At 35.4% G+C, this 11,955-nt stretch overlaps 2 protein-coding genes across 3 annotated transcripts; one reads left to right on the plus strand and one right to left on the minus strand.

Annotated features, from left to right (window-relative positions):
- The first annotated feature begins 3,348 nt into the window (after window positions 1-3,348).
- On the plus strand, window positions 3,349-6,762 carry LOC113357141 (tRNA (adenine(58)-N(1))-methyltransferase non-catalytic subunit trm6-like). Its single transcript, XM_026600434.1, has 12 exons — window positions 3,349-3,674; window positions 3,807-3,934; window positions 4,081-4,207; window positions 4,364-4,445; window positions 4,545-4,615; window positions 4,744-4,785; window positions 4,911-5,035; window positions 5,189-5,282; window positions 5,537-5,854; window positions 5,952-6,057; window positions 6,245-6,331; window positions 6,451-6,762. The coding sequence occupies exons 1-12, from the start codon at window positions 3,547-3,549 to the stop codon at window positions 6,562-6,564; spliced, it is 1,422 nt and encodes a 473-aa protein (XP_026456219.1). The 5' UTR covers window positions 3,349-3,546; the 3' UTR covers window positions 6,565-6,762.
- Window positions 6,763-6,793: 31 nt separating this feature from the next.
- LOC113357142 lies at window positions 6,794-9,125 on the minus strand. Of its 2 annotated transcripts, XM_026600436.1 has the most exons (6): window positions 8,686-8,826; window positions 8,301-8,424; window positions 7,854-8,162; window positions 7,548-7,766; window positions 7,333-7,461; window positions 6,794-7,224 (listed from the first exon to the last, which is right to left on the minus strand). In XM_026600436.1, the coding sequence occupies exons 2-6, from the start codon at window positions 8,319-8,321 to the stop codon at window positions 7,012-7,014; spliced, it is 891 nt and encodes a 296-aa protein (XP_026456221.1). In that variant the 5' UTR covers window positions 8,322-8,424; window positions 8,686-8,826; the 3' UTR covers window positions 6,794-7,011. The 2 variants fall into 2 exon arrangements, with proteins under 2 accessions (XP_026456221.1, XP_026456220.1); XM_026600435.1 differs by lacking the exon at window positions 8,301-8,424 and having other exon boundaries at window positions 8,686-9,125.
- Window positions 9,126-11,955: the final 2,830 nt, after the last annotated feature.

Consider the following 11,955-nt stretch of genomic DNA (forward strand, 5'->3'; position numbering starts at 1 on the left):
CTTCTACTACACCTAATCCCTCTGTTTGTTCTTCATATGTAGCTGTTATTCGTACGCTTTTTGTTCCTTCGCAAGTACCCGAAATAATACGAATAATCAGATTTCCTTCAATTGTTTAAGTATTGTCATGAAAACTAGAATCAAAATTAATTAGGAGCACATGGCCTGCTCCATCCTGGACTTTTGTCCACCATATGTTGTGATTGTTAAGATACTATTTCACTTCTGGAAAGAGATCTTTCTCTGTCACTAATATACTTATTAATTGGACTAACAAGCACATGAGCTATCACTTTGTTCCCGTCAAAAATTAGAGAACATCTGAACTTCCACAAATGTCACAGACCAACACTTACAAATTGAATGATTCTCTCCCTTTCGACTGAAGAGCGAATAGGATTGATAAGTCAATCTATCAGTCAATTTTAAATACCAAAAGGTTGTAGTCTAGCTAAAATATTTGGGTCCAAAAAAGACCATTCATTTCTAGCAAAATCACATTCGGACATGCTTCATAGTTTCCACATGATGAGTACAATAAATGACAATTGGTACCATCATTATAATTGAATCTAGCAAGGTTTACAAGTACATGTAAGCAACCATGTATACGTTTCCACAAGAAGATCAACATTTTAAACGACAGATCAAGTTTCTAGAAGCTATTCCAACTAATCCATTTACATGAATTCTAATATGTTAACTACTCCTAGCTCAGACAGAATCAAATAAAGCTTTTGGTATATCCACTTTCCAAGTTCTGTTATCCTTGTCTATTTGTTGATTTACTATGTTCATGCTACTAGAATACATTTTAGAGTTCGGAGAATTATTCAAAGTAGGGATCCGATTATGTTTACGAATTGATATCCAAATACCATTACCAATTTCCCATGAATAATGTTGTTTGATTTCTGAATACCTTTCTTAATACCCTTCCAAATCCAAGAACCCTGTTTAGGCAGAATATAAGTTAAATATTCCATGTCCTCCAAATATTTATGCTTTAAAATGGTACCCCATATGGCATTTGGCTGATCCAACATTTTCTACGCCAACCTGAAAAGTAGTACCTGATTAAAAATGTTAGAATATTTAATATTAAGACCACCAAACTTTTTTGATATGGCAATAGTTTTCTACTTTTCCAAATAGGCGCCTTTAGAGTGTCCTGATCTTTGTTCCACCAAAATTTCGTTTTTATGGAGTTCGTTCTCTCAGTCAATTAGAATTCTGACATATGGAGAGAGGCGATTGATACAAGAATAAATTGGGTCCGCAAGTTTTTCCAGCAGGATTGACATACTTAGACCTCCAAATCTCTATTATCTTTAAACTTACCTAGTAAAAAGGTTCAAAAGACTCCATCTTATTTCTTTGAAAAAGTAATGAGACACCTAGGTACTTATCCTTCAGCGCCATCCTATTACCCCTTCCTATTGATTCGCATGATATTGACAATGTAGAAACTACCATATAGTCCTAAAACTAATATAATTGAGCGAGTTTGGTGCAGTTGACCTGGTCAACTGTCTATTTGGTCCTTTTTTTATTATTTTTTAATTACTATTTGGTCGTGGGGGTACATTACCTTCCGAAATTGATGCATAAAATACCCTTTTATATATATATATAATCACTAGAAAATAATTCATTTTCAGATTTACTTTCTCTCTCCTCTTAGTTTTCATATATATTTTCTCTCTTGTTTCCATTTTTTTTCTTTTCTGCTGCTGCTATTGACGATGATGAAGAAGATGAAAATGATGATGGCGACGAAGATTTTTTGTATTTTTCTTCTTTTCTATTGTTGCAGATGATGATGAAGACGATAAAGATGCATAATGAAGACGACGATGTTTTGTGTTTCTTCTTCTCTGCTACTGCTCATGTTGAAGATGATGGAGACGATGAAGATGGCGAAGACTTTGTGAGGTTTTTTTTCTTCGATCTGATTTTATTCTTCGATTTCAAATGAACTTTCAGTTTTTTTGGATCCTTGTTGCATGTTCATTTAAATAATGAACTATGTTTTTAGATCTTGAATTAATTGTTTTTGATTAGGTGTTTATTCGAAAGAGTGAACTCTGTTTTTCTGTCATAAGAATAAAGTTTTATTAGGTGTTCATTTGAAAGAATGGACTCTGTTTTTATTCATAATATGGAAGTTTTGTTGTGTGTTCATTTGAAAGAATGAACTCTGTTTTTGTTCATAATAATTGAAGTTTTGTTGTGTATTCGTTCTAAAGAATGAACTCAGTTTTTCTTTTTTTCTTTTCTTGTTGTGTTCAAATGAACACCTTTTTATTTCAGAATAATCAACTTTTATTATGTGTTCATATTTAAGAATGAACTTTTTTTTTGTTTTCGATTACGCGGTTATCTATTATAGAGTTAGGATTACATTGAATATAATGAAGTTAAGATTCCATATTGTTATGCACTTTTGAAAAGTTGTTTCATCATACAAAATGAACTTGGATCTACATAATTATGACCAACGCCTGATAGTTCATCAAATAAAATGAACTCATGTACGAAAATAAGTAGGAAGTTCAGAATTCATCAGCGAGCATGAACATAGATAATTATGGGAATAAAAGAGTACACAAGGATTCTGGTCCATTTTATATTTTCAAATAATTATGGATCAAACAGAAAACGCTTTTTACCGTTGGAACAAACAGATTTGGGACCACCTAAAAAAGGACCAAACGATAATTTCCCCATTGACAATCCCGTTTTTAATTCTCTACTATCAGTTTACGGGCTAATACCGGTTTATCAAAATTAATAGATTGCCCGGAGAATGTTCTCTAGGAAAGTGAAAACAAATGAAATCGATTATGTAAGTATAGGGCAACACATCGGTAGATAAATAACATCACGATAGATATAATAAACATCACGAAACTATCGATGGTGCAAATAGAGAAATTCAAAATTCCATTGGTTTTTGAAAATTTCGAATTTGGGACAACTACCACAATCGGTAGATAAATGAACATCACCATGCTACCGATTATACAATCGGTAGATAATAAACAAAATGCATGATTGCTAAAGGCGTATACAGGGATTAGCAGGGGATACCATTTGAGTGTTCCAGCGGCAAGATCAATTTTATCTTTTTGCCTTATATAGAACGGTACGGTATCCCCTCGAAAGAATTGGTATCAGCCTATATGAATCATGGGAAAATGTTTTCTAGGAAAGTGAAACAAATGAAATCGGTTCTGAAGAGTAGGGCCACACTTTGAATTGGTATCCCATATCAAAAAGCGGTTGGGAGTATCACTTTGTATTTGGTTCTCTAGTTAGCGAAGATTCTTCCCCTTATAGCAGCAGCCTTCATATAAATCTCTCTTAAACCCTAGTTCCATTTGGGCATACATTCCACTTTAGTGAAACCCGTTTTAGGGTTAAGTAATAAACACTTCAGGAACCCCAATTTAGAAATCTGTCTTCTTCTCCTATTCAATTCTCTTTCCGGTGTAATCAATTTCTATCAGTAGTACTTTGTTCAGTAAAAGGTTAGAAGAAGATATGACAGAAACTAGTATGCAAATTGATTCTTCAAGTCAGAATCCTCGAATTACCTGGGAGGGTTGTAGTGTCTTGCTTGACATTAATGATGGAGACCGTCTCGTCTTTGCTCGTCTCAATGCTGGCTCGTAAGTCCTCCATTGATCTTCATATTCAAGAGGATGTTTTTTTTCTTCTGATTTTTATCAGAAATTTCACTTTATTTACGAAGAAGTTTCAAATTTTTCTCTACCTTATGTATGAATTGATTGATTATGCAGGACTCTGAAAATTGGAGATAAGAAGTGCTCATTACAACCCTTGATTGATTGCCCATTTGGTTCTATGTTTCAAGTTGAAGTTGGGCAGAAAGGGCCGCATCTTTGTCGTATTTTTGCTGCTGATGCAGGTACGTTGGTCTCCAATGATCTTTATGTTAATGACAATATCTGCTCGTGCGTGGAAGTGAAACCATATTGGAGATTGTAGTATAAATGATCAAGTCTATGTTAAATAAATCAAGTGTGATATTGTTGTACTTTCTTATTTATATAGATGATCAGACTGCTGTGCTCCAAGAGAATGAAGAAATTCAACAGAATGAACGCAAAGACAATAGAGCGTTAGTTGATGATAACACTGCCCAAACTCTTTCTTTTGAAGATATAAATGCAATGAAAAGGTTAGACTTGGTACTTTACAGTAATGCACTAATTGTTTGATGGTTTCCCCAATTACAGAAGCTTTTTATTTTGCCTATGTAGTCTCTTGGCTTCATACATTATTATACTATTTACTCTATATTTAGTTGTTAGTATAATTTGACTGTTTGATATAGAGAGGGTGCAGCAGGACGTCAAATAGTTGATGCTCTTATAGCCAATAGCTCAACATATATGACAAAAACAGCATTTTCACAAGTGAGTTAGTACTTTGCGTTATTGAGTTTATCGACATTTCAATGTATATGTGGGTGTGTCTTTTATTGGGAATAAACTAACCGTTTCTCCTTTCTGCAGGAGAAGTATAAGCTTAAGAAACAAAAGAAATATGCGCCTAAGGTACTTCTTAGGCGTCCTTTCACTCGAAGGTATTATTTGGACTTCTGAACCTTCTGCTTAAGTTAACTACTAAAACAGACTTACCACAAGTTCCTGAACTTGGATATGCTACAATTAGCTAACTTGTGCTCATGTGTCCTGCTTTATTTTTGTGCAGTATATCGGAGGCATACTTCAAAAAATATCCAGCTAGAGTTGGGTAATAGTTAAAAAAATTTTACTAAGTTGCTTTTTATCAAGTGAATGCATGCAATTGATGTAAATTTATCTTTATTAAGCCACACATTGTATTATCTGAATCTTTTTATGATTTATATGTATTAGGTTCTTGAGGATGGACGTTCTCTCTCTTCTACTCTCTGTGGCTAATGTTAGTGCATATTCTGATGTCCTAGTGGTGGATATGGTCGGGGGTATTCTTACTGGTGCCGTGGCAGAACGTTTAGGAGGTATTGCTTTGTAAATCTGTTGTCTGCATTATGACGAATCTTAAGAACTAGTATCCTATTCAGGGAAATATTATTTTATCTTCCTACTACTAGATATTATGCATCGATTTCGTGGTGCCGTGGTCACTATGAGAAATTTGATTTGGTAAACAGGTACTGGCCATGTATGTAATACATACTTTGGTGTCACACCATACCCGATGGAAATTGTAAGGATATTCAACTTCAACAATGAAATCTGCAGAAGGTATATTTAGCTTTGCCTAGTTTAAAGTTTGCTTATCTTTTCTTGTTGGGAAGCTAGTGTCATAGTCGGCCCATCGGTTCTTAATCGTTATCTGCTCTTGGTGGATGGGCCTTAACTACTTGACAGTTTAATACGGGAAACCACATTATAGATGGTAGCTAAAATAACACCCATATGCTCAAGATATCAGTTTATCAGTACCATAATAATTAGAAGTTCAAGGTCATGATATTTATCCCTTTTACTCGCTGCAGGATCGTCAGATTTCCTTTCTCTGATCTCAGTTTACCTGAAATTAATGATCCTGGACATTCCGAAGTAGTTGAAAATACAATGTCTGCAGAAATGCTGTCAAATTCGGATGAAGCACCTGCTCCATCCAGTGGTGGCTTACCTAAATCTGAAGAACAAATGATTCAACAGGCGGAAGATCCAGTTAATAATGAAGAACCTGCTCCTTCCATTGATGAGAATAGCGCATCTTCAGTTGTCAATGCTGGAAAATCTCAACAACCCGGCAAGAAAGCAACGAAAGAAGCCATCACTTCTTGGAAACAAAATGGGTTTTCTAGGTAAACTTGATTTGTATTGAACGATACCCTGCTTAGAAAAAAAATGCCTTATTAATATATCAACTGATAAGGAATCAAATCCAAACCACCTCTGCAGCTTAATAATTGCTGCCCCGGATCTTGATCCTTGGACTGTGGTTCAAGAACTTCTGCCACATTTATCATATTCAGCTCCTTTTGCTATTTATCATCAATATCTTCAGGTAACTTTCCGCATACCCATGGAATGGTTGCATGGTTTGTCCATACCTTTTTGTTTTATTGTATTGTATATAATTGTTTGTTCTTAGAAAACTATGGAGTGTATGATCAAAGTTCTTATAGGCTCAACTGCATTGAGGAATAAAAAAATATGATTTAGTGTATTAACATGTTTTTGTCTTAATGCAGCCTCTTGCATCATGCATGCATAATTTACAAACTGCTAGAATGGCAATTGGTCTACAGATATCAGAACCTTGGTTGCGTGAATATCAGGTTGCTTATCAAAAACTTTCGCTGACTCAGAATTTTATTTTCTCTTTTCCTCGTATTCTCATTCCCATGCCTTTTTTGTTCTCATATTGACATATTCTCACATCTCTTGATGCTTACAGGTCCTTCCCTCCAGAACGCATCCGTGCATGCAGATGAGTGGTTTTGGTGGATACATCTTAAATGGGATAAGGATTTGTAACAATGAAGTGAGTATTAAACCAAGTAGTGTTTAAATTCTATACTCCCATCTTGATTAGGATATGCAGAATCTGTTTTATACTACAACTCAGAAGGCCAAAATTGTATCATGAGGGGAGCGATAAACTACGAGAAAATTGTTTATTTATTGGTGTAAACTAGCGTTTTATGTGAAAATAATCATTTTCTATTATATATGGAATGGTATGAAATAATTGATTTCTTGTTCTTAATCTATGTGGCTGTTTCTTTTGCTAAGAAGAATGAAAGAACTCCTTCAGTTAACTAACGATTGTGATTATTAACTTATACATAAAATATAAACAGTTACACAAGACACAAACACGACATAGCTGCGGCAGACTGGCGCTAATTTGTGGTCATACTATTGATTCTTTTCTGAACCATGGGCTCTTACGCCCTTCTAGATAATGCAGGTTTAACTTATTTTAATTACTACGAATACTACTAATTCAGCTTTATTACACCAGTGATTGTTGAGGGAAAAGTGTTGATGCTGTAGCTAGGGGTTCGTGAACTACTGAATTCGAAGAAACTGAGATTGTGTTTCCTTCTAATTGCAACATAATACTTCCAAGAATCTCCAGCATGAGCTTCTTGAACTCTTCTTCTGGCACAATTTTCCCATCATCTGCACCAACCATCTTGACCACCTCATTCAGTATGTTATCCATCTGCATACATCAATTTTGCATAAGACTGTCAGGAGTGAAGGCAGCTAGTAATTGGTATGAAGATTTGTTGAACCATAGATGCATACTGAGACAAGGTTAGTTATTTACCTGATTGACGGCTCCATAGGGAGGCAAACTAGCTGATGGGGCCAGCGAATCCAGAGCTACACGCAGATACTCCTTGGACAGTTTCCCACTGCGATCTCTTGGTAAGTCTCTTAGTGCCACATTCAGTGTCTGCAAAAAGTTTTAAAACACTAAGATTAGCTACAGAATTAATTCTAAGTTTTTAGTGAGAACAGAGTTGAAACAGGAGTGGAGACCTTTTCTAGTTCAAATTTGTTGGATAATAGTCTCTTGATGCCACTTCCATCAAATGTGTGTTCACTGTGAGCAACAATAACTGGTTGCTCCTTTAGATGCTGAACCACCCTTTCTATTACCTTCTTGAATTCTTCTAAGAAGGCCTCTTGAGATACAGGGTTTCCCTGATAAGTGTTTGTACAAGCTTGCAGTGCGGGTTCGACAACATTACTCATAACCTGAGCCAAAATTCTGATTAAAATTAACTTGGAAAATGTCAATCAAATAACTTGAAATATCAGAGTATACTAAAGTTGCTCACTTACCCACGAATCTGATGAAGGGGGCATGCCATGATCGACTGTAAGTTGTTGCAGGGCTTTTGTGATTACAGCCCGAATGGTTGGTATATTTGTTCCATCAGCAGAACCTACCTGTGAAAAGATAGCAATGATCTCTGGTTCTGAGGATGGGTTTGTGATGAATTCATTTAGATCTTCGCCGTCCATCCTGAGAATCACAATTGGGTCCCGCTTCAAACCCGCGGCCATGCCTAGTAAAATGTCTGACAGAACTTCTTTAAATTCAGTTTTGCTCACTTTCTCTTGTTTTCCATGTGTAAACTCATTCAACACCTGCAAACATAAACGACAACATCATGTCAACTGGTTTGGTTTACATAGCCTTTTTAGTACCGCAAAGTAAACAACTAGAAATCACTATGGCTCAGTCTGGTTTGCGAGAAAATTTACAGTACAAGGAAGGAAAAAAACCTTAATTCTGTAAGAAGCCATACAGGTATTCGCATCCTAGGCACCAGTATACAGAGAAAGGGTGGTCGATGTTGAACAACTAGAAGTGCTAAAAGAGTTTCCTTAGTTTTCTGTCTTGTGGAATCTACAATAAAATCTAGCACTGCTTCTTCATACAACAACTACTTCATAGTGTTACAAGCAAATAAATCAAAAAAGTATAAGCTAGATTTCTCTTCTTCAACTAAAATTCATTAAAAATAGATTTTTAGAGAGTTATTTATTCTTATTCTATTATTAGTATTTAATCATATTAATATCAGAAAGTGCAAATAAATCCAAAAAGAATTTCCAACGGTTCTAGCAACTAAGAATAATAAATTGTCATTAAAATTAAACAGCAAACCTCAGAGTAGATATGGTCAGCATTAGGGGAAGAACCATGAGCAGGAAGACCAAGAGCAACACCAAGATCAACTACAGCAGGTTGTAATTCTTTAACTGAGAGTTTGCCGTCTTTATCTATATCAAGTTCAGCAAATTTGTGATCTACATAACTACTAAACACTTTATCATTCCCAACCAATTCCATTATATCTGATCCATCTAGTACCTGTCCACCACAACATTTCTTCTTCTCACCACAACTTTGCTCCATTTCCCTAATTACTCCCCAAGAGACGACTCAGTTTTCTTGTGATTATCCACTCTTTTATGCCTACACTTTTATTATGCTTATACGAAAAGATTTACCAACAATTATCAGCCTTTCTTTTTTTCTGATCAGTTTCTTCTATTCACACTTAATGAAGTCTGTGTTACCAGCTTTTATGTCATTTAGAAAATTCTCATTTCTCAGGGAAAGAGAAAAAGGAAAGGCCACGAATCAGTATGTGGTTGGGACACGCGGGACGGTTCAAAAGAACATTGTACTGTTACCAGGATAGAGGTGTCATTCCAATAACTTGCCGACATGTGTCCTGGTCCGGCTCAGCCTCGTAAAGCATCGTATTACGTATGCGGTTGACGAATTTTAGTGCCCCCCTGCCAAAATGATTTGGGGCAGTGGAGTTCGTCATTTTTTATGGCAAGCACATGAAAGTTGTTGCGGTCTTTGCCTAACTCATTATACAGAATAGTTAGGAATCAATCGTCGGGAAAATCGACGGAAGGGTAGAGGTTAAAGCGTAACGTGCCAGCACATTTACGATAGTACTATATATCTGTGTTATTCGACTTGACATGGCAAAAAATTGGAGGGGGGAAAAATGGTGACCTCTGCCATCCCCACTGTTATTCACGAACTACCTTATGTATTTTTTGTTGGCGGTGGATTTTCGATCAAGGCTAAATTCCTAAATCCTATAGGAAAATTATATATCTGAAGCATAAGAAATTTTTATATCTTCATGCTCCACAAAAAAGGTGAGTTGCAGTCCGGTAATCTCATCAAGTCAATAATACATAATGGCAATATGAGAGCTTCTAAGGCGAGCTTTAGTGCCCCTGCTTAAATAATTTGGGGAGGTGGCCAAACGTATGAAAGTTGTTGCTGTCTTTGCCTAATTCATTATTAAAAAAAAAAATTCTTTTTTGAAGGAATGGGTTTAACAACCCATAATTTATTAAATTACCTCACTAAAATTGAGGTGTGAAGGATACATTGGTGGAGAATTATCATTCCACCCATTGGAATCATGGTGACATGATAGTTCAAGTACATCATAATGATACAACATAAAAAATAAACAATATAATTATCTCAATTTCAAAATACAACAATTGTACAGAAATGTCGATCAGAGAGGTAGATGATGTAATCCAAACAATGGTCTTCTCATTAAACTGCAACCATTTAGACACTTCTTCTTCACTAAGATATAATCCTACATAAAAGGAATAATCTGCTCCAAAAATCATCATAATTACGATCAATTCCAGTAGCCAACTTTGTAAGAATCTTGATCATCGTCACGTCGGATTTGGTCATCTCCGAAAATACACTTGAATCTATCACCAGACTCCACAAGAAAACCCAAAGAACAATAATAAATCGCTGCAATAGTCAAAAAATCATATGACAAAGAATTATCATACAAATATTATTTATTGAAAACATAAAGGATTACAGAAAATCAAACCATAATTTCGCAAAAAGATGCGATTTTATATTTTTATACAAAATCTAGTGAATAATACTATCTAGATTTGCTCGGAAGATATGAAATTCATATCTAAACCCCAAGTAAATGTAGATTTAGGTTGAAGAAGATGAAGAAAAAAATTAGTCTTTTTTTTTTTTGTTAGAAAAAACGGCTTTGGGAGAGGGAGGTTTTTGGAGAATAATTAAGAATCAATCATGCGAAATATTGATGAAAGCGCAAAGGTTAAAGCGTAACGTGTCATGAAATCGGAAAAAAGAATCGTGAGTTCTGCCCTCTACTCTGTTATGCCCAAAATCCCCTGCGTACTTTCACGCCTAGTTAGTATTTCGTCAAGCGGCTAAAATTCAAATATGTAAAAGTGCACGCATTCAACGGTGAGGTGAAATTTAAGTTCGTAAACAATCCAATCAATCATGTGTGATTCAAGAAAAATACGTAAATGCGTTAATTTGCGTTTAATACGTTTTACAGATATAATGCAGGGAATGAAATTTGGCACATAAGAAGATAAATTTTAATATTTAATATAATTTGATGAGAAACACTATTATTTTACAAATTAAATAGTCGATATATTTAATATATTTCTTTTAACAACAACTAGAGCATGGCTCGGTGGTTTGGAGCCCCTTCTACGAAGGTGGAGGATGTGAGATTGAATACCATATGACATTATGTTGTAATCTTATGTACCAAACCGTTTACAATTACATTAAACAGAATGCTGATATCTCAGTTAAGATACCTAGTTAAGCTAGTTAGCTAGTATGTTGCATGTAAACATAGATATAGTATACATGGGACCTGAAGACACTAATGGAAGGGAGAAATGAAGGAGAGTTTTTATTATTTCATAGTACTTCTCGTACACTTCCAAGTATGGCTATTTATAGCCTACATAAAGCATGTGATACAAAGCAAAGATGAGACACGTATTGATACACGTGTTGGGTTAATATTTGCTAATGAAGTTTATGCTTATCTTAGTTGGTGATCAGACAATTAAGTTAACCGACTTTACATAATACTCCCCCTTGGATGATCACCGATCTAAGATCACTATGTGGTCAAAAAAATTCTGCTAAAAACTGGTCGTCTAAGCGGTACCACCGATTTTCTCCCTTCGTCGAAATTGCATCGGGAAAGTCACTTGGGACAAGACCTTAATGGAGGCTCACAACAATATTGTCGGTGCAGCTTGTTTGGCTTCTTATATAATTTATCAAGAAAAACCGTGTGCGGTAAAAACCTAACTTGAGAGTAAAGTGTGATAATCCAATCACTGATTCCGCCAAAAATTCTATGGATATCCATAACTTTACATGACGGTCACCATTCTCAGTTTTTGTCTCATTAAAAACCTCGTCAGGAAAATCCAGAGGGATAAAACCTGAACGTAGGAAAACATGAGTTCTCAGAACAATGATAAACCCGCAGATGTTTCCTCGTTAAAACCTTGCCAGAAAAATCGAACCGGGACAAAAACTGGTCGAAGGAAAAAGAGTACAACA

The sequence above is a fragment of the Papaver somniferum genome, chromosome 3 (genome assembly GCF_003573695.1).
Source record: "Papaver somniferum cultivar HN1 chromosome 3, ASM357369v1, whole genome shotgun sequence".
NCBI lineage: Eukaryota > Viridiplantae > Streptophyta > Magnoliopsida > Ranunculales > Papaveraceae > Papaver > Papaver somniferum.